The sequence below is a fragment of the Leishmania donovani genome, chromosome 33 (assembly GCF_000227135.1).
Source record: "Leishmania donovani BPK282A1 complete genome, chromosome 33".
Lineage (NCBI taxonomy): Eukaryota > Euglenozoa > Kinetoplastea > Trypanosomatida > Trypanosomatidae > Leishmania > Leishmania donovani.
The window spans coordinates 288,469-310,679 of record NC_018260.1 but is presented as its reverse complement, the minus strand read 5'-3'; the positions used below and the strand labels follow the sequence as shown (position 1 = coordinate 310,679).

At 59.9% G+C, this 22,211-nt stretch overlaps 9 protein-coding genes across 9 annotated transcripts; all 9 read right to left on the bottom strand.

Annotated features, from left to right (window-relative positions):
- Positions 1 to 275: 275 nt before the first annotated feature.
- LDBPK_330960 (40S ribosomal protein S3, putative) lies at positions 276 to 1,304 on the bottom strand (the record flags this gene model as incomplete). Its single annotated transcript, XM_003863872.1, has 1 exon — positions 276 to 1,304. One exon carries the CDS (start codon positions 1,302 to 1,304, stop codon positions 276 to 278), a length of 1,029 nt encoding a protein of 342 aa, XP_003863920.1.
- A 676-nt stretch (positions 1,305 to 1,980) lies between these two features.
- On the bottom strand, positions 1,981 to 2,334 carry LDBPK_330950 (hypothetical protein, conserved; the record flags this gene model as incomplete). Its single annotated transcript, XM_003863871.1, has 1 exon — positions 1,981 to 2,334. The coding sequence occupies one exon, from the start codon at positions 2,332 to 2,334 to the stop codon at positions 1,981 to 1,983; it is 354 nt and encodes a 117-aa protein (XP_003863919.1).
- Positions 2,335 to 3,852: 1,518 nt separating this feature from the next.
- LDBPK_330940 (dnaj chaperone-like protein) lies at positions 3,853 to 5,598 on the bottom strand (the record flags this gene model as incomplete). Its single annotated transcript, XM_003863870.1, has 1 exon — positions 3,853 to 5,598. The coding sequence occupies one exon, from the start codon at positions 5,596 to 5,598 to the stop codon at positions 3,853 to 3,855; it is 1,746 nt and encodes a 581-aa protein (XP_003863918.1).
- Positions 5,599 to 7,367: 1,769 nt separating this feature from the next.
- On the bottom strand, positions 7,368 to 7,712 carry LDBPK_330930 (hypothetical protein, conserved; the record flags this gene model as incomplete). Its single annotated transcript, XM_003863869.1, has 1 exon — positions 7,368 to 7,712. The coding sequence occupies one exon, from the start codon at positions 7,710 to 7,712 to the stop codon at positions 7,368 to 7,370; it is 345 nt and encodes a 114-aa protein (XP_003863917.1).
- A 1,314-nt stretch (positions 7,713 to 9,026) lies between these two features.
- LDBPK_330920 (hypothetical protein, conserved) lies at positions 9,027 to 10,052 on the bottom strand (the record flags this gene model as incomplete). Its single annotated transcript, XM_003863868.1, has 1 exon — positions 9,027 to 10,052. The coding sequence occupies one exon, from the start codon at positions 10,050 to 10,052 to the stop codon at positions 9,027 to 9,029; it is 1,026 nt and encodes a 341-aa protein (XP_003863916.1).
- A 1,460-nt stretch (positions 10,053 to 11,512) lies between these two features.
- On the bottom strand, positions 11,513 to 12,991 carry LDBPK_330910 (hypothetical protein, conserved; the record flags this gene model as incomplete). The annotated part of the gene is made up of 1 exon (XM_003863867.1): positions 11,513 to 12,991. One exon carries the CDS (start codon positions 12,989 to 12,991, stop codon positions 11,513 to 11,515), a length of 1,479 nt encoding a protein of 492 aa, XP_003863915.1.
- An 833-nt stretch (positions 12,992 to 13,824) lies between these two features.
- LDBPK_330900 (hypothetical protein, conserved) lies at positions 13,825 to 15,129 on the bottom strand (the record flags this gene model as incomplete). Its single annotated transcript, XM_003863866.1, has 1 exon — positions 13,825 to 15,129. One exon carries the CDS (start codon positions 15,127 to 15,129, stop codon positions 13,825 to 13,827), a length of 1,305 nt encoding a protein of 434 aa, XP_003863914.1.
- Positions 15,130 to 15,876: 747 nt separating this feature from the next.
- On the bottom strand, positions 15,877 to 18,627 carry LDBPK_330890 (hypothetical protein, unknown function; the record flags this gene model as incomplete). The annotated part of the gene is made up of 1 exon (XM_003863865.1): positions 15,877 to 18,627. The coding sequence occupies one exon, from the start codon at positions 18,625 to 18,627 to the stop codon at positions 15,877 to 15,879; it is 2,751 nt and encodes a 916-aa protein (XP_003863913.1).
- Positions 18,628 to 19,213: 586 nt separating this feature from the next.
- Positions 19,214 to 21,343, bottom strand: LDBPK_330880 (hypothetical protein, conserved; the record flags this gene model as incomplete). The annotated part of the gene is made up of 1 exon (XM_003863864.1): positions 19,214 to 21,343. One exon carries the CDS (start codon positions 21,341 to 21,343, stop codon positions 19,214 to 19,216), a length of 2,130 nt encoding a protein of 709 aa, XP_003863912.1.
- Positions 21,344 to 22,211: the final 868 nt, after the last annotated feature.

Genomic DNA, 22,211 nt, shown 5'->3' with positions numbered 1-22,211 from the left:
ATTTTGTGTTTGAGCTCATCGAAAATCACAAAAACAAGGGCGAAAAAAAGAAAGTTAAAATGAAAGGGCGCATGCACAGAAAGCCGTTCGCGCCATTGTTGGATGGGAGGTGCGCGCAAACACACACACACACACACAAACTGTGGTGAGCACGCACCATGCAAAAGATGCATCTGTACCGGCGCAACGCCCCGCGTCGCAGAAGGTCTTCCCAGAAAGCACGGCTGATACGTAAGTGCGCAGGCACGTTCACCAGCGCAGAGGCAACTCGCTCGTTACTCGGACGCGGTGATCTGCTTCGGCTCAATGACGGTGATGACGTCCGGCAGCGGCTCCGACGGGCCGTTGCGGCCAGTCGAGTCACCGGGGAGCATGATCTTGACCTTGACACCGATGCAGCCGGCGCGCATGTAGCAGTGGCGGCAGGCGGAGTCGACGAACGACTTGTGAGCCGTACCGGACTTGATCATGTAGCCGTCGCGGAAGGTCATGCTCTTCGCACGCTGGCCCTTGATCTTTCCACCGACGGTGACCTCGCAGCCCTTGGCACCAGACTCCATGACGTAGCGGATGATGCCCATGGCGGCGCGGCGCACCTGCAGGTTGCTCAGGAGCTTGAAGCGAAGGGACTCCACCTGCGCCATCGCAGACAGGCCGCGCACCTCAACGCGCTCAACGTACAGCTGGAGCTTGCCCTCCTTGTAGTTGAAGCGCTGCTGAATGCAGGCTGTCAGCTCGCGGATGCGGCGGCCGTTCACGCCGAGCACCTCACGGGTCTTCGTCGCCTTGATCACGATCTCCGTGCGGAGCGTCGTGACATGGTAAGAGACACCGGAGAAGCCCTCTTCGGCCAGCTCGCGCTTGAGAAACTCAAACAGCTCGGCGTAGAAGACGCCATCGCGAATGATCATGCGCTTCTTAGAGAGCGGACCCATTTTCGCGTCTGGTGGGTGAGGCGGGATATTCGTAAACGACGATCCAACTGGAGACACCGATGAAAAGGATTCGACAGGATTTCGAGTAGTCAATGCGGGAAAAGAGAGCGTGTGTGTGGGCAGGCGTTGGACGTGTCGGAGCGCGAGCGGATGTGTGGCATTGCCCGCCACGTTGCAGAAAGTAAGAGGAGGAGGAGGCAGGGGGAACAGCAAATGAAAATGCATGCCGCATGTGTAGGCAGGAGCGGGGCGCACAGGAGAGAGGTGTGCGCGGAAAAGGCGCGTGAAAGACACCAGGTTCGCTTGATGCGACGCGTCAAGTAGCGGTCCATCGCAGTGGCACGGGGAGGGGAGGGACGCTAACTGCATTGCACAGTTCACAACGAGAGGAGCAGAAGAGGAGACCGGCGGTGCTGCCTGTGATTTCTTGAGTTTGGTGCTCCACCGCCTGCCTCGCCGCGCAACTATCTACCGATCCCTATGGTATCACCGTCTCCTCAACCCCTTCCATGGCCCTGTCATTGGCATACACGCATGCGCCCAGCCACAACGCGAGAGGAAATGCAAATATATATATATATAATAACGAAGCTTGACAAGGCGAAGTGCTCGCCCTCCCATTCCGCGAGAAGAGCCAGCAGCACAAACGCCGGCGCATGCAAAATCGAAGTGCGACTTGCTTGCTGCTCTTATTCACTGTGACAAGGGTTGCTGCTGCGCGCTGCTACGTGTGAAGCGGCAGCATCGGCGGTTGGCGTCATTGCCGTCTCACCGCAACGCCTTCCCCCTTTGAGCACTGTACAGTTCGTTTCGAGCAACTAAAGAGCGGACGCCTCGAAAGAGAAGGGAAAAAGAAAGGCGACGACATTCTTCACCTCGGCCCCCGTCACAGACGCGTGCGTCTTCAAGATTGCTATACCACTGTGCGGAAGAGTCTTTGGGTGGGGGTGCGCATAGGCCGCAAAGGCGGCCAAAGCCCGCCATCATGGTCTGGGCCCCCCCCCAAACACACTCATCACTGCTCCTTTCGTTTCTTTCGTTTGAGTTAAGCCGGGTACGACAGGATCACGCGGTCCAGCATTGGGCAACCGGCCGACGTCCGTGGGTGGCGCTCCACCACCTGAAAGCCAAGCGCAACGAGTTGCTGCAGCTTCTGGTTTACCTGCCCATCGATCTCCGCCAGCTCCGCCTCCGTCATGCCATCAAAGACGTCACGGATACCGGTAATGTTGTGCTTCACCGTTATCAACTTCGCGTTGCAGCGCAACACTTGCTGCTCTTCCTCCGAAGTGGCCAGCTTGCTCGGCTCCGGAGCCACGTCCACGTCACAGATGCCTTCCGCCTTCACATTCTCCAGCACCTCCGGATGAGCGAACTCGTGGAAGACAGCCAAATACATGGTGATGAGGATTCGTGCTGCGATTAATGTTTATGTGGCTTGGTGCTGCCACACGAACCCGAAAAGAATGAAGAGGAACAGAGGACCGCTGAGTGAGTGGCGGGTAAGCGTTTTCCGTGCGTATCTCGGCGGAAGAAGACGGTAAACGGACGAAAAGGGCAACAAGGGTGGAGGAAAACGCACGAGAAACGATGGCCGAAGCACAGACGACCGCAAGATGCTTTGAAGTAAAATGAGGAGAGGGAACGCTTCTCTTCGACGTGTGTCCGTTGCTCTGCGGCACAGCAGGAGCTCAACGCCAGCCCCATCCCTACTCTGCCACAGGCCATCCCCCCCAGCGTGGTGCAGCGCATGCCACAGACACGCACGCATCGCACCAGATGCGCCGGCTCGGTCATATGGGGCACGGCCCCCGCCCTCCAGCTCTACCCGCTCACCCACCGCCTCGCAGGTCGCCTCACAGCCGCTCCCCCGCTGTGCCGGCTGCCACCCCCCCTGGTGCAGCCTACCCCCACCCCCCTCTCCTCGGGGCGGCTCAGGCCTCCCCACACCAGTGGGCCGTGCGAGGGCCGGGGGCGGGGAGAGGGGGATGGGTGGGATGCGTTCGAGTCACGCGGACACTCTGCCCATCATGTGGAGAGTGCACACCCGCGTTCGCGGCTGCAGATCACCCGGACGCCACGCCGCCCAGGGCCTGGCGGTCCGCTGTCAGCAGCGATGCACCGCCCTGCCAGCGCCAGAGGTGGCTCGGCATTTGGCAGGGGATAGGGGAGGGGATAGGGGAGGAGGGTACAGCACCACCGCAAAGTCTTTGTTTTTCATGGTGGTGTGCTTTTGTGTGTGTGTGTGTTTCTATTCTTTCCCTTCTTGGATACAGAGTCTTTTCTCCGTTAGGTCGATCGCACAATGCGGTTCCCTCGACAGGCTCCCGAAGCAGCTGTCGCTCTACTCGAATCTTGTGTCCTTGTGTCCTCCCGTTTCCGTGAGTGAAGAGGCGCGTAGTTTGCTCTGGGCACACTTCCGTCCGCAATAACAAGGGTGATAGAACCACAAGAGGGCGTGCACCACTTCGCAGGCAGCGTGTAGCCAAATCCTTTCCCCCACGCCCCCTTCGGGGACGACAACTCCCATGCAGCCGGCATGCGCACGCCTGCGGACCTTTGGGAGCTGCTCCTACTTCTCGCGGGGAAGCGAAAGAGAGAGGACAACACAGGGAGGCACACACACACACACGTTGCGTTTACGTACACGTACACCCGGGAGTATAAATTAAAGGGGGAAAACGAAACGGCACGCATGCTCGCAAGACAGCTTGCTGCGTCCATATACTGCGGAAAGAGGCGATCGAGGAAACGCGGCCAGTGGAAGGAGTGTGACGGAACGGAGGCGGCGGTGTAGAGGTAGTGTGGGAAGGCGTGACGCTGCGCAAAAGGCTTCCTTCACGTGCCTCCTCCCCATCGCCCACCCGCTCATCTTCACCAGGCCGCGTTCATGGGACAGCAGTGCGGGCGCCAACTTCTAATCAACGTCGGAGAGGCGCGTGCTGTCCGGCTGGCGCTCCCGCGGCGTCTTGCGATGTTCGTCCGCTGACGCCGCTACAGAATGAGGAGGCGCGGCAGAAATTGCTCCAGGTGGGCGACGTCTGGGGGCCTCATTTTGGTGTGTCGCACCAGCTACCGCCTGGTCAGCCGGCCGAGCCGGGTCGGTGCGGACGTTATTCTGCAGCTCGGCCTCGCTCCCCGCTTTGCCCTCCTGCTGGTTGCCGTGTTCCGGCTCTGGCGCAGCGCCCTCTACGACCATGAAGACACCGCAACAGCAGAATGTAAGGCACGCGATGAGCTGCGTGAGCACACCGTTGCCGATAATAATAAAGAGCGGAATGCATGCCTTGGATAGGGACAGGACACCATCATAGGTGCCGTGGTTGGAGTAGTAGTTCAGCCGCACTGCTATCATGGCGGTCGACGCCATCAGCAGGCCGACGAGGATAGTCGCGACAATCATGCTGATGAGAACTCCGCAAACAGAGGCGTGCTGGCCAGCGTACGGGTTCTTGCTGTGTGACACACTCTGCTGCGCCCGCTCTCCATCCTCGCCTCCCTCGCCGTCACGGTCGCTGTGAGCTTGGGCGTCATTGGAGTGTAGCTGCTCTTCAGTCTCGGCGCGCGGTTGTCGATGGGTGCGGCGGCGTCCCTCGGTGCCACCACCGCACATCGGATTCGGTGATCGACGCCAAGACGAGTGCGGGCCTTCGGCGCAGCCCTCGTTGGGGTGCGGCGCAGGCGCCTCGCCACCATTTTCGTTCAGCTCACGCGCTGCCGCCGCCGCCGCCACCTCGGGTGGCACGTCGCTGATGTAGCTGCTTAACAAGGTAAGCATGAAGCGGTTCACGAGGAAGAGCGTGAGCAGCAGAAATATCGGGAGACCAATGACGACGAAGTAGTTGATGGTGATCACCTCATCAGCGCGGCACGCCACCAGGGCAAAGAAGACAACGATGCAGCACCCCTGCAAGATGGCGAAGACGAAGCCAACGCGAGTGTAATTCGCGAGGTGCACCAATCCTATAGACTTGAGGTCGAGAATACGTCTCTCCGTCGGCAGTGACGTCATCACAATAGCGATGAAGGCAAATACGGAGAATAGGTATCCGGGGATAAGCCACAACCGCCATTGGACGTAGTCGGTGCGTCTAGCCCTGGCGACTGCCTCGTTGCGGTCCTTGGCGATCGGGATGACAATCGTCAACACGACGGCACACAGTAGAGAGAGAAGCGTGCACTGTGCGTGCAGGCTGAGCGGCGACATGATGGCGAACACCGCTAAGAGGATAAGAGCCGGCACGCCGACCAAGAAGTCCAACACAAAGAGCGGCGAGAACACCTTGACGTAGCTCCACGTGCGCAGCTGGCCGTCCACAAACGACACCAAAAACGCCAGAAAGAGCAACAGCATGACAGCGCAGGTGAAGGAGATAGCGATTGCGATGATGACTGGCGCGGTGGAGCCGAAGGTGGCGAGTGCAGCCCCCGCAACCGGGTTTTCCAGCGCCTCCAGTCCGGCCTCGCCATAGCGGTCGTAAATTTCCCTTTTTTGCCGGTTGGAGAGAACCTCATAGGCGGTATTCACCTCCTTGAAGCGGGCAGCGCCTTCTGGACCCGCCTTGTCGGGGTGGTAGCGCAGGGCAAGGCGGCGGTAATTCCGCTTGATCTGCTCCGGCGTCGCGCGCTTGTCCACCTCCAGCACGGCGTAGAGGTCGACCATTGTCTTCACTGCGTGCGTGTCTGTGTCGACGTATTCACGTAATCCTTTAGGTGTGGACAACGCGTGTGCTGTATGTAAGTGGAGCACGTCTGTGCACGTTTCGGCGAAGGACGCAAGCGCCTCTACGTTTTCCGTCAGTATCTGCAGATATATATATATATGGGTTATAAAACCCACTGCGAGTGTTACTTGCAGTGTGTGTGCCAGGCAAGGACGAGGGCTTGAGAGAGCGAGACGGCGACGGTACAGCCAGCGTGAATGGTGCGGGGCTCGGAGGCACGTAATACCGCCCCGCACCAGAGCAGCACAGAGGTCGTAAGAGTCGCGCGCGTAAGGGCAAAGAGACGAACAGGGGCGGAGGCGGAGGCGCACCACAAACACGCACACGCAAATAAAAGGTCGTCGAGAAAGCAACCAGAGGGAAAAAGAGGACGTAATATGAAAGTCCAAATATTGACGAAGCGAGGGCCCAAAAGGCTGATCTGTGGCACGCGACCGTCGCAGGAAAGCGGGCAGACGAGAGGGGGCGCTCCGAGACGCAGACAGACAGGGAGATACGCACAAGGCACAGAGAGAGAACAAAATTCACATAAAGGAGCGTCGAAATGAATTAAAAAACTGAAGCGAAGGGAGCAAGGCTGCGGAATATCTCGCAGAGCGTGCGTGCGCGGGTGTGAAGGTGTTTGTCTGTGTGCGTGTCTGCGCGTGCGTAGAGAGAGAGGTGTTGGACTGCTATAGGATGCTTTCCTACGTGGTTTACTTGTCAGTCAAACTGCTGAGGGAGAGAGGTTCGCTAGCGCAAGCGATGTAGTGCGTCGCTCAAGAGGTGCCGAGAAGAAAGTGGAGTCGACCTGTGTGATGCGCAAGAGAGACCACGGCGAGAACGCGTCGGCAGCTGTGTTCCCTCTGTGGCACTTTCGTGTGGTGCTTTGCTTTTGCGAGGTCCGTGTGCAAGTCAGCGATGAAGCGCGGAAAGGGGGAGGAGGTAGGGCGTGCGCTTGCGTGCATGTGTGCGGGTAGTTGCGGGCGCGCCAGCCGTGCAGCAGGGATTGCACAACGGCACGCCGTGCCAGTGAGCAAGAGATGAAAAAAGGAAACACACACACACACACACGAGAACCAGGCACGCGGGAAAGAGGCATGGAATCGAAGCGAAAGGGAAGGGGCATCCACGCAAGCCTGCGTGGCGCCAACACACGGCTGCCTCACAGGCGCGCGCCTTTCGTAGGGTTAAGGTAGCGTTGCGCCCTTCTTCTCTTGAGAAGACCCGCCGCATTGCCGACAGCGTGCGCGGGCGTGTGTTTGCGCATCGACTGTGTAATCACAGCACCACGCGTCTGCCCTCTGCACCGAGGCGGAGCCGCGGTAGCGGCTCGAAATTGCTTGCTTGAGCCAGCATGAGAGTCAACTTGTTACTTACTCGCTTGTCTGTGTGTGTGTGTGTGAGCATCTCTCAATGCGGGCCGTGACTTTTCATGTGTGATTATGCTTGCCACACGGCAAATGTGTATCACACATCCTTTTTTTTTAAGAAAGGGAAGGAGTAACCCAGTAAACCGACACCAACACCAACATCAGCCACAGGCACAGACACGCAACGGTCGGAGGGGTTTGTGCAAGACACCTACAAGCAAAATGAGCGACAGTATCCCTGCTCACACGTCCGCACCGCCCACACACACACACGCACTCTTCCACACTCCTGGTACGTATCGGCACTTTTTTCTATTCCTTCCTCCCCTACCCCTCCGGGCAGAGCGCACCCACTGCTACTGCTGCATTGCCCCCATCATCTTCGCGATAGCGTCCGCTTGCACCTGGCGAACAGCGCCTTCGTTTGTTTCCGTGAGGGTGATGTTAAAGAGCTCGTCCCACTTGGCACTGCAGTTTTGCACGCACTTCTTCTCCTCCATATCCTTCTGGAGGCGATACGAAATCGGAGCGTTCGTCGTGCGCATCAAGGTGTACAGTTCCTGCGTATCGAGGCAGCGATCGATGCAGAACGTGGTGCTGTTAAAGAGAATCGCTGACTGCATCCGGGCACCGTTAAGGTACTGGTACGACCGCGTGATGTTCTCCTCGTATGGCGTCATCGGTGGTGGTGGCGGTTGCATGGCTACGTGTTGGGGCTGTGCTGTGGCCAGGCGAACAAGAGGAAGAAGCAACGGCAAGCGGCGAGGGAAGCTAACCTTTTGAAAACAGCGCCAAAGGCGATTGCTGGGGCGTGTGCGTGTGTTTTTGTGTGTGTGTGTGTGTGGGTGGCGGGGGGGGGGAATGCACTCTGTGTAAGAAGACACACACACACATACAGGGGCACACACACACAGAGCAAGCACAGTCGCGAGACACCCCTGCTTGACTACATGCAGAGGCACCCATACGCAAACAAGCACATGTATGCACGCGCACATATATATATACACCCATACATCGGCACCCGAGTTGCCACGTACGGGGTGGCGGGTACGACAAGAGAGAGCGAGAGAGACGCAGACGTGAGGTGGCGGGGATGAGCGAGGGTGTTCGTGGGGGAAATAGATGCGCCAATGCAGGGAACGTCGTTAGGGTGCGATGCGGTGATGGCAGGCCCTTTCATGTGCAAAACACAAGTAAAACGCCTCAGTGGAGAGAGCAAAGGGCACCGGAAGAGGCGCGAGTGCCCTTCTCATATCCCTCTCCAGCCCACCCAATAGCACCTCGGATATGGTGGCATTCGTAGCCGATCTCCCCCCTCGCTACGGTCCTTCGGCCACCAGCAACGCCTGTGGGTGTGGGTAAGAGCACGGGCATCTTCGTGGGTTTGCATATTCTTTTCCTTCCTTTGATGAAGCGATGCCGAGGCGGCCACACACATACGCTGACTCCCGCATCCGCGCACTGCCGCTCCTAAAACAATCGTGAGTGCCCCACCCCATCGTGGCCATCGCCGCCGCTTACGGGTCCAACACACCGTAGAGCTGCTCCGCAGTGGCAACGACACACTTGCAAAGCACATGCACAACGGGAAGGAGGACTGGCAATGTGTGGATGGGAGAGCGGCGCCTCTCGTATGCCGCCCACAGAAACAGGGCTGAGGCTGCACCCCCCCCCCCTCGAAGAGCACGGGAGTGTCCTTTAGTAGAGTCGGAAAAAATGGAGAGCGTGCGCCCGCAACAGTCCTGGGCACAAAAAGGTGCCTGAGAGTGAGGTGCAACGGGAGCACCGGAAGACGTGGGCGAAAAGGCAGCGTCGGAGGGGGTGAGAGCACCAAAGCACGATACAGGACCCCTGATCATGCCAGAAGGGGCGCGACCAGACACCTCTGCGCCTGTGTGTCTGCTTGCGCGCTTTCCCATGACGTTGCTCCCCTCCTTTCCGACTTTCGCCCTTGCTAAACATTCCTTCACACCCCATCCCGTGTGCGCTCCGGTGAGCCCCACCACCACCCATCAACCGAACACGCGCACAATCAAGTACCAGGCAAGGTAGCACGCCAAGAACCACGACGCGAGATCATTCCTCGCACAGAAGCGAATGTCTGCGCGCTGAAACGGTGCTGTGGTGCCGGCGTCACTCGCGGAGCTCGTGACGGTAGAAAACGAGGATGCCGACGACGATGGCGGAATCGCTTCCGCGAAGCTGCTGTGAATGACACCAACGGCACCGCCCGCGGCCTTGCTTCCGTGGGTTTCGACCAACGACGCGCGCCTTGCAGGTGCAAAGAGGAGAGCTGGCACGTACATGAAGACGTTGAGGAGTAACGGCGCCATCACCTCGACGGCGCAGTAGCGCAGTGTCTCTTCGAAGGATGGCGGAACAGCCATGAGCCCACGCCGGTTGCCGAAGACGTACAGGAGCACCAAAGCGCTTCCAAAACGCAGGAGATACTTGACAGTAGTGGTAGCGTTGTACCGGAGCGCATTCATCGCGCTCTCCACGAGCACCTGCAGTCGACGAGGAGCGGTGGCTGAATACTCGGCGGCATGGGCCCGCGTCGGGGAGGATGTGATAGTGGTGGAGCAAAGATCTGGTAAGGCGCCGGGCTTGTTGCCGGCTATTGCCTTGCCTACTCGGCCAGGTGCTATTGCCACCGCGGCTGCGTCGCGCGTCGGCCGAGCAAACCATGAAGCGAAGGAGACACCACTGAGAAGCGGCGAAAAGACTCGAGCCACCGAGAACTCGTACGTGAGGCGCTGTTGGCGTTCTGCCTCGAGCTCCTGACGCAGCCGCAGCACCCTACGCATAAGACGGCTGTGCTCGTACAGATTCGACGTTGTGCAGATCTCTTTGGCCTCTCTCACCAGATCGGCAATCTCCTGCTCCAGGGCCAACTCGCGGCGCCGAAACAGATACGGTGCTACGGTGCGCTCCCAGTACACACTGCTTGCGTACCCGACGAAGGTGGTGGCAGCAGCCGCGAGTATCAGCATACGATTCACATACTCGCCATGGATCAAGGCGGGGGTGCTCGACATGTGAAGAGGCTGAACGGAAAGTTGCGCGGGTTCAAAGCAAGCGCACGCACACGTAAAATGCGCGCGTTGGCGAATGACTAACAGCGACAAGACGTGTGTGTGTGTGTGTGTGCGTGTGTGTGTGGAAGTCAATGCGAAGCGCTACCCCGCCCGCCAGCACCACCCCAACAGTGCAAGAAAAACCAGAAATGAGCACACGTAGTGAGACAAAAAAGAAAATGGCGGCAGCCAAGGGAGAGAACGGGCCGAGTCCGAACACTGAAAGTGGAGACGACTGAGTCGTGAGGGAAGACAAGAGGCGCAGCGATGAGGACGTCCCGCGACTAAACTTGCACCGCTTCGTCAGCCAAGCTGGCAGATAGCACAGAAAGTGAGCTGCTGCTCACATTAGTGGCTTCCAAGCTGCAAAGTATCAACTCAGCCACCGGCGTGGGTCACAGAGGATTCGGTTATCCCTCTGCTTTGCTGGCGTTTGGCTTGAAGTTTCTTTTTTTTTTGCGATTCTGGTAGGAGCATAGCTGTGTGTGTGTGTGTGTGTGTGTGTGCTGTCGTGTCATCCATGCGCGCTTGCTTGCACGAACATCTCTGTCCGCGTCGGTGCACGCACAGCCACAGCCTTTCCTTCCTCTGCACATGTGATGCGAGCGTCGATGATGAAAAAGACACATGCGCACAAACACGCGCGCACGCACATTGCAAAGACCCAAAACTTCTTAAGATCATCACTATCAAAGGCGGAGGGAGAACGAAAAAAAATCGAAGAAACGCATGCAGGCGGCAACAGCTGTCGGGGATGGCGTCCGAAGATAGAGAGAAGGGCAGGCGGGCGGGAGGGGGGGGGGCGGGGAGAGCACAAACACACGCACACAGATGCACAAGACGCCACGATCACCGAATCAAAGAATGAAGAAGATGGCACCCCCGCCGCCAAAAGACAGAGAGCGGAGGAGTGGGGGTGAAAGCATCTTCAACGAGGGCACACTCGTTCGTTAGCCGCCACAACAGCCACGACGTTTTCGCCGTTTATCTATGGGGTGCAGCCAAGTGATGGGCTGCATGGGTCTAAGACAACGAAATCGAGAGAGGCGCGTGTCGCAAGACAAAGCGATACACAAGATGCACCGAATAGGATGCGGCACATGGGAGAAGAAGAGGTGCCTGTGCCCGTATGTCTCCTCGTGCCTCGCAGCATTTCTTTGCTCAGTGCCAACAAGCCCTCCCCCTGAATTCCACACACACAGACAGACAGGCAAGCGCGCAAGGGAGCGGGCCAGGCAAGACCTGGCAGTCGGAGAAGGAGAAACGATGCAAGAGTCGCATCGAGGTACTGAGGCGTACGCCACGCCTCTTCGAAAAGCGAAGAGGGCGCACCAAAAGGAAGAAAAAAAAGAAAACGGTGGCTGGTCAACGGCTTAAAGGGGTGTGGGTGGGCAAAGGTGCGGGTGGCGGGGGTTCACAGCTCACATAAGGTAGGCGATGCCGTTGTCATAAAAGATTAGCTGACGCTCATGGAAGCGTCGCAAAATCTGCTCGACGCGCGACTCGGCACCGCCGTCGCGGTACCCCATTTGCGATAACTTCTTTACAACAATGGCCACCGTCACAGGATCATACAGCTGCACAATAGAGGCGACTTTGCGCTCTAGCAGTGGCAGCGACCACGAATCATCCTCTTCGCCGCCTGCGCCAGACCCCTCATATTTGGCCATGTGCGACGACGAGGCTGTCTTGTCGCTTGACCGCGCGAACACCGGCTGCTGGTAAATGACGTCGCCGCCATACGCGTAATCGCTCGCCGGCGCTGCCACCGCCGCGTCGTCCTCGAAGGTGTTGTCGTTGTAGTCTTCGTACTTGAGATAGTGTTCCGTGACCGGGTCGGCTTTCGGCACCGCCTTCGCTGCACGGCTGGGATTGGGAAGCGGGGCTGAAAACATTTTCTTCCGCACTACCGCCTGCTCCCTCTTCACCTCCGTCTTTTCGACCTTGTCGGCAAGGATGGCGGATGACTTTGCGACCGTCACGGCAGCCTTCTCCGGCGCCGCTGCCGCCACTTTCTTCTCTGCTCGGCCGGCTGAGGGCGCCGCTGACGCTACCCTCCTCAGCATGCTCACCTCCTGTTCTACATGCCGCTCGAAAACCGTGTCGCGGCTCACCCGTTTGCCGAGCTTTACGCACTTGCTAAAGTAGAAGTCAGCAAGAATGCTGTACAAGCCCAACTTGTTAGACACCTCGGTGTGAATGCCCAGCATCATGCACAGCACCTTGAGGGCCGGCACAGCGAGGTTGTCGATACCGGTACCAACGACCCGGTCGAGGAGGCTACGCATGTACGCCGCAATGCACTCCTTCACCGACTCCTCCGTTTCTTCGGCGGCCGGGTCGGATGCAGCCGCAGTTGATGACGGCTTCCCATCTGCTGGGGCGAGAGCGGCGGTAAGAGATGGCTGCGAGCCCACAGTAGTTGACTCGGGCACCGTCTGCGATGTCTGTGGTGCGCAACGCAGCGGCGCGCCGTCTAGCGGTCCACCGAGGGCCGTTGCCATGGCGCCGGTTGGAGAGGCCTCGCTCTCACTGCGTGCGCGTTTCTGCCCAACCGTAACATCGGCCTCTTCGGTGGAATGCGCTGCCGTAAGTGCGGAGGGCGTCGGAGGCGAGGCTGATGCCGCGCTGTTGCTTGCCGTGCGTTGCGGAGGAGAGGATATGGCCGTGGAGGGGCCGATATTGTCGGAAAACTCGGCAACCGCAGCAGCGGACGTAGCCTTTTTCTTGGTCTTTGCGCCGCCGCGTGCCGTGGCCTCGCGAATCGCCTTGCACCATCTACGACGCTCCTCCAAGGACGCCTGCTGGAGGTTGCGCAGGGCTTGACTGAAAACGCCTTTTCGAATCTCATCCTCCTCGCTGCGGAGCGCCGGCCGCAAGTCCTCGAATGGGTTTTCCATCGCTTTGCTGGTGCCTCTGTCTGCAGAGGAGGGGAGGGAGGGCGGAGAGACGGAAAAAGGGATGATGAGCACGCTTCACCGAAACGGAGGCAAGCGATTGAGCTAGGCCACCGCTCGCGTTAACTCGATGACTCCCTCCTGGCGGCTTTGGTTCCTATCCTCTCCGCTGTTGCTGCTGTAGTGTACTGTGTGCGTGTGTACCTGGGCCTACGCACGCCTGTGTGCGGGTGAGCGGGTGAGGTGAGTATGTATGGGTGTAGGTGCAGTGCCGTGGTGAGTCTTCGAGATCCGAGTTGTCGATCGGTGTTCTCGTTGCGTCGGCTATTTTCCAGGGGCGGGGGCGGGCTGGAGTGACGAGGGCGGAAATCGGAACCAAAGTAACGACAGAGGCAACGACGACAACAAACGGACGAGAAAGTCGGGAATGCAACGAGATACGCGGAGCTCTTCTCAGTCCCTGAAGCATGCAGCAGGCATACACGCCGCGAGAGGCAGACAAAGGAAAGGGACGCGGGCAGAATGCAGAGGGCGTGGGCGCCAGCAGCAACACCCGCCATAAAAGATGTTTGAGGGGGAGTTTTTCCTTTGCTTTCAGTGCCCGTGCGCGTGAGTGCTGCGAATACTGTCAACACGCGCACAATGCCGCAAACGTTGTTTCCCCGCTCTGGCGCAGCACGCTAAGCGGAGCACTGAGCGCGTGCATGCACTCCAGCTCATTATCTAAGAGAGAGTGGAGAGGGGGGCTACGTCTGTGAATCAGAAAGAGCCAGGGTGCGACGCGCAGGGGTTCAAAACACACATCGCTCACCGTCAGAGAGAGAGACGCGCGCCGTTTACTTCGATCCGACGATGCGCTCCATCAAGCCGGACATGGAGCCCATGGCACCGCCCTCCCTCTCGTATTCTTCGCCAAATCGCTTCGACGACTTCTTCGCCATGACCAGTGCCTGGCGTATCGTCAAGGCAGACTCGTCGCCTTCACGAACCTTCTCAGCGTCCATGTACGGCTCCAAGTCGCGGTGAACGTAGTCGCGGTAGTCGCGGTAAAACTGCGTATACTCCTCGGTAAAGGAGCTGAGCAGTAGCAGCGCGAGTGCCACCACAACCAGGAAAAGAAGCCACACGACAGCGGTGCTCTTCTTAAAGCCCTGGTGAACGAAGAGAAGAATGTCACTACCAGTGGAGTTGGGCGGAAACGCCACCGGCTCTGGTGGAGCACCGCCTACCGTCGCTGGTGCCATTGGCACTGGTACCTGCAAAAAGTCGCACAGCGGCTGCCACCCATCGCGCACCCTGTACACGAGCAGCCGGTCGCGCGGGACCACCTCCTTTACGTGTTGCTCGAACAAGTCGAGAGCCCCAGAGAGGCGAAGTGTCGAGTGCTGCTTCGAGATGGGCACGTTCTGCGCCGTCATGGCAGCGAACGAGGACGGCAACGGGCGTGCACGGCCACCCCGCTGGTTGCTGGGGCTGATGAGGGCACGGCGCAGGTCGACCATGTCAAGCAGCATCATGTGCAGCTTCGACGCGTTCCACCACATTGCGCTCTTCTTGCACTCCCGCACCAACGGCTGGAGCCACTGCTCCATGTCCTTCTCCCACGCCAGCTTGTCCGGCTCCTCCACGAGAATGACGCGTGTGCTGCGTGGGCACTCCTTGAGGATGGACTCGAAGGCGACGGTGGCGGGGGGGCCGACCAACGAGTCAAAGAAGAGCGGAGCCCGTGGAGACGCAGACGGCGCCGTGCTAGCCGTCGCACACTCTGGCGTCCTTGACGCGCAAGGGTCACCCGACGACGACGGCACCGCCTCCGTGGATGCCGTATGCTGAGGAGCTTTGAGCACCTCAAAGTCGAACTTCTTCTCCCCACGCATGACCGCCATCCACTCCTGCGGATGAGTCAGCAGGCGGCCCTTGCGTACGCTGTCCTCAAAGGTGTAGGGGTGATAGCCGAGCATGCGGAGAGCGGGGCTAAGCGCGCCGCCGTTGGGAATCATTGTCAAGACCAACACTCGCGGTGGTGGAGGGGGCAGCGGCGGCGTGGCCGAGGCGGCCTTGCGCATTACCCTGGCAAAGGGCAGCATTGTAAAAGGGAAAAAGAAGAAAGGCGGTAGGGGTATCGCCAAGCGGCGCACCATCCGAGCACGTGCGCACACCGTAACGTGTGTGTAGCGTGATACCTTTGCTCCACAACGGCAGCGGCGGCCATGACCGACTCAAGCCATTAGCAGCAGCGTCCAACGAGCGCGGCCATGTTAACCGCTTGAAAAGAAAACATGATGAGTAGGAGACAGGAGCGCAAGTTGGCGAGAGGGGGAGGGGGAAGATAGGAAACAGGCGCACGCGCAGGGGGTGGGTGAGCGGTGAGATAGTCACATCCATACATCAAAGAGAGAGTGAGACGAGACGGCTTCCGACCCGGCGCGCCCTCGGCCATCTGCTCCCGAGTCGAGGCAGAAAAGGGGGAGGAGACGGAAATAGGGTGATGTATATCTCGCTGGGCACATGCATGTGCGTGCGGCTACTGGGTCGTTTCGCTGGCACAAAGCCGGCGATCAAAGGTTTGAATCTTGGCTATGATTAACATGTGACGATCAGCGGGCTGCACAGAAGAAATCAGATCAGTATGCGTCCAGCGGAGCAGGTGAAGAGGCACAGTGCACAACGCGGACAGCACCCCCGCACACATCAACACAGACAGACAAGCAGACGCAGAGCAGGCCAACGTCCCAGGCCGTACACAGGGCTACACGGGTGAGGAGGCGCGAGAGAGTTGACGTCACACATGCACGCGAGCACGGCCGCACGTTTCGTTGTTGTTTTCCTTTTCGTTCCCTCTTCCAACGGTCTCCACAAGAGACGCGATAAAACGCGCTCCTTTTTCGTCATGAGGAGAGACAACGCCAGGAGCGGTCGAGCTCCTCTAGGCTCAGCCCCGGCGTGGGAACGTGCAGAAGGCGCATGGGCGCTGTCTTATGCGCGGCAACCGCATCGCTCGCCGGGAAAGCGGCGCGATAATTCTCCTCGACCGCCTGCGCGAACGTTTTGTTTGCTCCGCGGACGGTTTTGTCGAGCTGTGCCGCCTCCTCCTCCGCCGTCACGCACCCCGCGGCAGCCTCCTTGAACGCCTTGGACTCGCATCTCTCCACCTGCGCCGGCGTCAGGAGGAACAAAGGGCGAGCCTCTTGGTAGATGCGGATGAGCGCCGAGCGCAGCTCCTCATCGTCTCGGCATAATTCAGAGCATGCCGGTGGCGCCGCTGCAAGTTCACTCACACTGCCACCGCGGCGCGCCCCGTGCGCCCCCTCCTTTCGAAGTCGCTGGTGATCGCGCAGCAGCCGGCTTCGCTCGCGCGCTTGATAGTCGGCTGGCAGCCTGGACAAGGTGTCAGCGAGGGCCACGTTTAGTGACGCAGGTAGCCATGTGTGCAGAGCTGTGCCCTCCTCCCTGCTCTGGAGCAGCGGCGGCTCTTCGAACCAGCGGCCCTCGCGCAACAGTCGCTCCACCTCCACATGCATTGCTGACTGGACCGGCATGTAGATTGGCACAACCAGTGGCAGCGGTGTGTTTCTTGTGGGCATATGCGGCTCACCATGGCCTACCCTCGGGCACTGTGATGCGTGATAAGCAGCCGTCCATGCTTGCACTGCCCCTTTGTTGAACGTTGGTGCGGTCCACAACAAGGTTGCATGCGTGACCTCGACGAGGGCGTGTATACACGACCAGTACCCTGGAAGCGCAGACCAAGCGTTGAACGTCACCCCGGAATCGGCGCCGGGCGCGGCGTGCATCCGATTCATGATTTCTCGGTGAGCCGGCGACGTCTTTGAATGGGCGCGTGTGTAGCGCTGCACCTCCGCCATCATCATCTCTGCATCGGTGCTCGATGTATCCACACCACTGGCGTCGTTAGCTTCCCTCAACAACCGCTCCAACTCCCTGGCCTCCTGCTTCAATGACGCGTTCTGGTCATCCTCGTTAATTGAGGAGGATGGAGGGCTTTCAGTGTCGCCGGACGCAGCGACAGAGGGCTCCTCCATCGTGCGCTGTCGCTGTGACAGGCGAGGCCGAGCAGCTGCGTCGCAGTAAAGGATCGAGTTCTCGATGAGTGCGCGCAAATGGTCTGGCGGGACGTCGAGAGAGAGCGAGAGGTCGCCCAGGCTGCCCGAAGACGCGAGTGGGGTGTGCGCCACCGCCGTCGCCGCCCCAGACGGTGGCGTCGCGTTGGTGTGCTTCCGTAGTCGCCACTCTTTCTCCACGCCATCGAGGTCCACCTTGTGGCTCTCGAGCGGCGTCGCACTCCGATCTCGCCGCCGTAGCGCATTTATCGCACCGTTACTGAGACCCACGGCAGCCCCCCGTGTCGTCCTTGGGTTTTCGCTCATGTACACGTGCTTGCGCGTGAGGTGGGCATCGCCGTCAGTCTGACCCAACGAATGGCGGGCATCTGTAGAGTCACGGGGCTGGCGTGGGAGCTGCGGCGACGCGCGGTGGAGCTCTTCAGCAGATCGCCCCACGCTGCTGGGGCCCTGCAGGTACGCGTGCAGCGCCTCCTCTCCTGGCATCGGCGCGGTCGTGTCCACGACGATGGACAGCTCGAAGCTGTGGAAGAGCTGCATCTCTGCCACGGCCCACGAGTAGAGCACGTGGAGGGGGACCACGTCATGGCGGCGCAGCTGACGCAGCGTCCGCCCCAACGCCGGGTGACGGCACAGAGTCGGCCATGGCGTGCAGAGGACAGGTAGCTGGCACCACGTGGCGTCGACGGCCCCCACGTCCGTCACGGAGGTGGCAGAAGGGGCGCGCACCCCCGCGCGGCTTCCGTCTGCGCTGCAGGAGTACAGTTGGTGAGTCGATGGCAACTCAAAGGAGATGCTGCGCCAACTGTCGTGGACAAGCAGTGCCGCGAGGTCATGAAGGAACTGCTGCGAGACAAGCAGCCGCGTAGGCAGCTGCAGCACGAGCGCCAGCTGCGGAAGAAGTCGTTGGCCCAGCTCGTGCAGACAGTCGATAGCGCAGCGAAACACCTGCTGAGGGTCTGCGCCCCCACCCCACAACTCCTCTGCTCCCAATATGGCGTCGAGCGGGTATTCATGTGGAGCAATGAAGCTGCTGCGCGCACGGCGAGGCAAGCTGCTACCCTCCGTGCTGCCACGACGTAAAGAGGGCAGCTGCGCTATGGTCAAGTCTGGAAAGAGGCGCAGAACGAGACACAGAGGTGGAGATGGCTCGGCGGGCGTCACGCCGGACTTTCCTCCACCGTTGTTGCCAGCGGTGGCAGCGCTGAGCTGGGCCAGGTATGACTCGATGGGAGCCCATACATCTTCGTAGCGGCTCGAGCTGCCACTACCGGCGTCTGCGCAGGCACCCAACGCGCAAAGCGGTGGGAGAGTGACGCTAAGGCCTGCGGCCGAATTCCACACCGTCGTTGCCTGAGCACGGACAAGCTGCGAGGCGGACAGAAAACGGTGTGCATGCGTCACCGACTCGTGCCGACGTTGACGCACAACGCCGCTGGCACAAACGGGCCGCGAGCTCACAAAAGTGGGGTACGCCTCGAGCTGCGTTGGCGCGGCAGCCGCCACAGGCATGTGTCGGAGGCGCCGCAAGGCAGTCCCTGACCTCCGCGCAAGCATGTCGCGTTTTTTGCGAGAGACACGTTGAGTTCTCCAAGGGTCGCCTGCTTTTCCCCCTTTGGTTGCAGTCGATGGTTCCCCTCGACGATGTAGCAGCGTGCCTACGTGTATCGCAGTCGAGCGAACACAGTCTCTGAAGGCGACAGACAAGACCGCAAGGAGCGCAAGAGGCAGGGAGAAGTGAGCGGACAGTGCAGGTGAGAGAAGGTGTTGACATGTGCCCAAGGACGAGCGAGAGGGAAGAAGGGTGTGGCAGTCGCGTTCACCAGATGTGCCGCAGCCCAGAATCGGGCCCTTTCACGAAGCGAGCCCCGAGAGCGGTACGCGTGCACACCGCAATCGCACCTTTTTGTACCCTGCGTCTGCGTGTGCATTTGTAGCGGGATGGGGGTGTGCGCCGGCTGAAAAGGCAGGCATACGCGTGCGCTTCCCTTCCTGTTTTCGCTGAGGCTTTTAGTCTCTGCTCTCGTGTCTCGAGCAGTTCCGCATCTGCGAAAGGGTTGAAAGTTATTAAGGCGCGCGAAGCGATGACGCAGACGGAGAAAGGAGGTGGGGGTGTGCGGTGTGTGTTTGTGTGTGGTCACCTTTATCTAATACCCAGTCGCCGGTCCCGTGGTGCGTGGCCTCGAAGAAGCCGCGGCCCATCGTTGGTCACCTCTACCCGCTGTCGTGATGCCTTCAGCTCCTGTGCAAAGTTGTAGCGTGCCTTGAGCGCCGCCAGTCGCCGGTGTGCTGCAGAGGCCGTCGTCTTGTCACAGGGCGATGCATCGTTTTCATGATGCCTCGTCTCTGCCTGCGCCTCTGCCGCCTTCGCGTTAGCGACCTCGTCAAGGCCCGCCCCACTCCTCCAGCCAACACTCCCGCACTCGCTGTCCAAGCGAGGCCGATCACCAACCAAACGTTCCGCAAGCAGCTGGCGTCGCAGCGCGTGCCCATCCAGAGGCTTCGCGTGCCCATAGCCCCTCGCTTCCTCGGACGCGTGCATATTGTCTCGCAGGCGTTGCAGCCACTCGTCTGCACGCCCGCGAAGAGGAACGCCGGTGACCGACTCTGTTGGTGTCACAGTGGTGTGTGTGCGCGCCTCTGCGAGAGGTTTCGACGTCCCGGTCAACAGCTTTGCTTTTCCTTCTCGCGCCTGTCGTTCTGCGTACTCGGTCAGCTGTACTGCCTCGGATAGGGTCCTCGTCTGCGCTGTCTCGACCGTGGCGAAGAGCACCTCGATGCGGTAGTCCTTGGAGACGCGCGTCGCGTACTCGAAAGCGTGGAACGGCTGATGCGTTTGCTTGTACCCCATCGCGTACTCGCTCAGGCACGGCTCAGATACCACGAAGAGGCTGCGTGGGGTGAGATGGAGGCGAGGGTACCACGGCGCGTCCTTGTGCTGAAGGTGCAGCACGCTCGTGGAGACCAGGTTCAGCATCCCCACGTAGGAACCGATCGACGACGGGTGGCGGTGCACAGGGTAGCCGCTGAAGGTGCCCACCATTTCACTAACCTGGCACACGTTGGGCACGGAAGGGATCAGACCCAGAAAGAAGAAGCGGTAAAGCACCCGCTGCAGTGCCTGGCAGCTCGAAAGCGCGAAAGCGAGGGTGTCCTTCCCAGGAATGCCAAGCTCCGTCTCATAGAGGTTGACGCAGTAGCGCGCCTCCTCGGCGACGTAAGCGGCCCGAGGATCCTGCAGGAGGTGCAACAGCTCCTCGCTCATCGTGGCCTCCTCCGCTCTCGTTATCACGCCTTGATATCCTACAAGACCATCCACGAACAGCTTCCGCATCGCGTATGTGCTTCGCGGCTGCCCCACGCTCTCCTGCATTGGAGCCAGCAGCTCCCCCTCCAAAGCTGTCGACAAGAGCCCGTCATCGTGCTGCCGGCGGCGTCGGCGGTCGTCGAGCACCTCTTGATCCGTATGGTCGTCTTCTTGGTGCGTGCCGGGGCGCTGCGCAGATGCGGCCGCCGAGTCGCCCAACAAACCGCCCACACTGACGCTGCCACCCACCCTGCCGTGACGCATCGCCACGGTCCACGAGTTCGCGCGCTGGCGCGACTCCAAATCGCCCACGCCGTACAAGGTGTTGTAGAGCGCCGAGTCCTTCGGGATTGTTGTCCACCCTTCGTGGCCATGGTACTGATCCGCTGGCAAGCCATTTAGCTCGATGTCGTCCTCGCCGCCGTCGGTGAACTCGACAGCAGAGGCGGCTTGCGCCTCGAGCGACTCGCGCAGCAGCTGCTGTCGGGCCTCGCGCGACGGGCGTGGCGCCTCCCGTGCGTGCTCGTCAATGCCGTCATAGAAACCATAGGAGCGAGGCAGCGGTGTGAAAAGCGAGCCAGCGACTGACTCGCCCACCGGAGAGTCTCCTGGGCTGTCGGCGGCGTTGCGGCGCTGTCGGTATTCCTGACGCTGAGAAGTGTAGCCATCCGAGGATGCATATTCGCGGTTGCTCGTTAGGGGCGGTGGCAGTGGGTCGCCCGGCTTGAGGGGTCGACATAGTGGGCGGCGATGGTGGTGGTAGCATCGCGCACCGTCATCTTTACATCTGCTGTCAAACAAGTCAGGCGTGCGGGGGCTCGAAGTAGCAACATTAGCGTTAGCGGGCTCGCCACCTTGTGAACGGCCATGGATCCGCGGAGTCCTGGGAGCGACACGCCGCGCTGGAGCTGCCGGCGATGGGGAAGGAATGCGAAAGAAGAGACGACAGGAGCAACGCAGCCACATGCTTGCCGATCTCACAACCGTCTTTTGGGCAGTGCGGGCGTCGACGAGTGAGTGCTCCGAGCGAGACTTGTGAAGCTACTTTTTCAGATACCTGTGCTTAAGTGTCGTTTCTGAGTGGCTGACTGGCTGAGTGCGAGCGCAAGCCAAATCGCCAACACGCATTCAAACACGTACGGCATGATGACGGACAGCATGAGAGACGGCAGGCAAGAAAGAAAGTGGAGTTGATGGGAGCCGCTGCACATTCGATGTTGGAGTACGAGGGACGCCACAGAAACATAAAAAAGCAGAGAGGCAACGAAGACGCCGAGGGTGGGCCCTTGTATTTTTGGTCTCGAACGTCTTCTTCCGCTACCCAAGTATGAGATCGATAACGGCCGCGGAGCAGACGTCTACACATGCAGCGGTACGTGCTTGGCATCTTGCGTATTCGCTTCGGTTTCGCCCCCCGGGGGTGCAAGCCCTTGCCCTTCACACCATTCTAGAATTCGTGTCTTCACTCATCATCGAGGGATGCCCAGACGAGCCCGCACGCACGCGCACGCAGAGACAACGACGCCGTTGCGTCGATTGCGTTTTGTTTCTTTTTCTTTGCTGTTTCGTCAGGGATTTGGTGCGGTGCTGCGCCTCGGGCTGTGTCTTTGGTCTCACGTGTAGGAGAGCATTCAAAAACAGAAGCATAGAGAGGATAAGCCCCGTGCGTCCCCCGAGGGAGTGCGTGTGCGTGTGTGACGCGGTACGAGGGGCCGAGAGGGGAGGAGAAAGACGTTTTCGTTTTTTTTTCGTTTCCTTCGGCGTGTGTCCGTTGCTCTGCGGCACAGCAGGAGCTCAACGCCAGCCCCATCCCTACTCTGCCACAGCCCCCCCC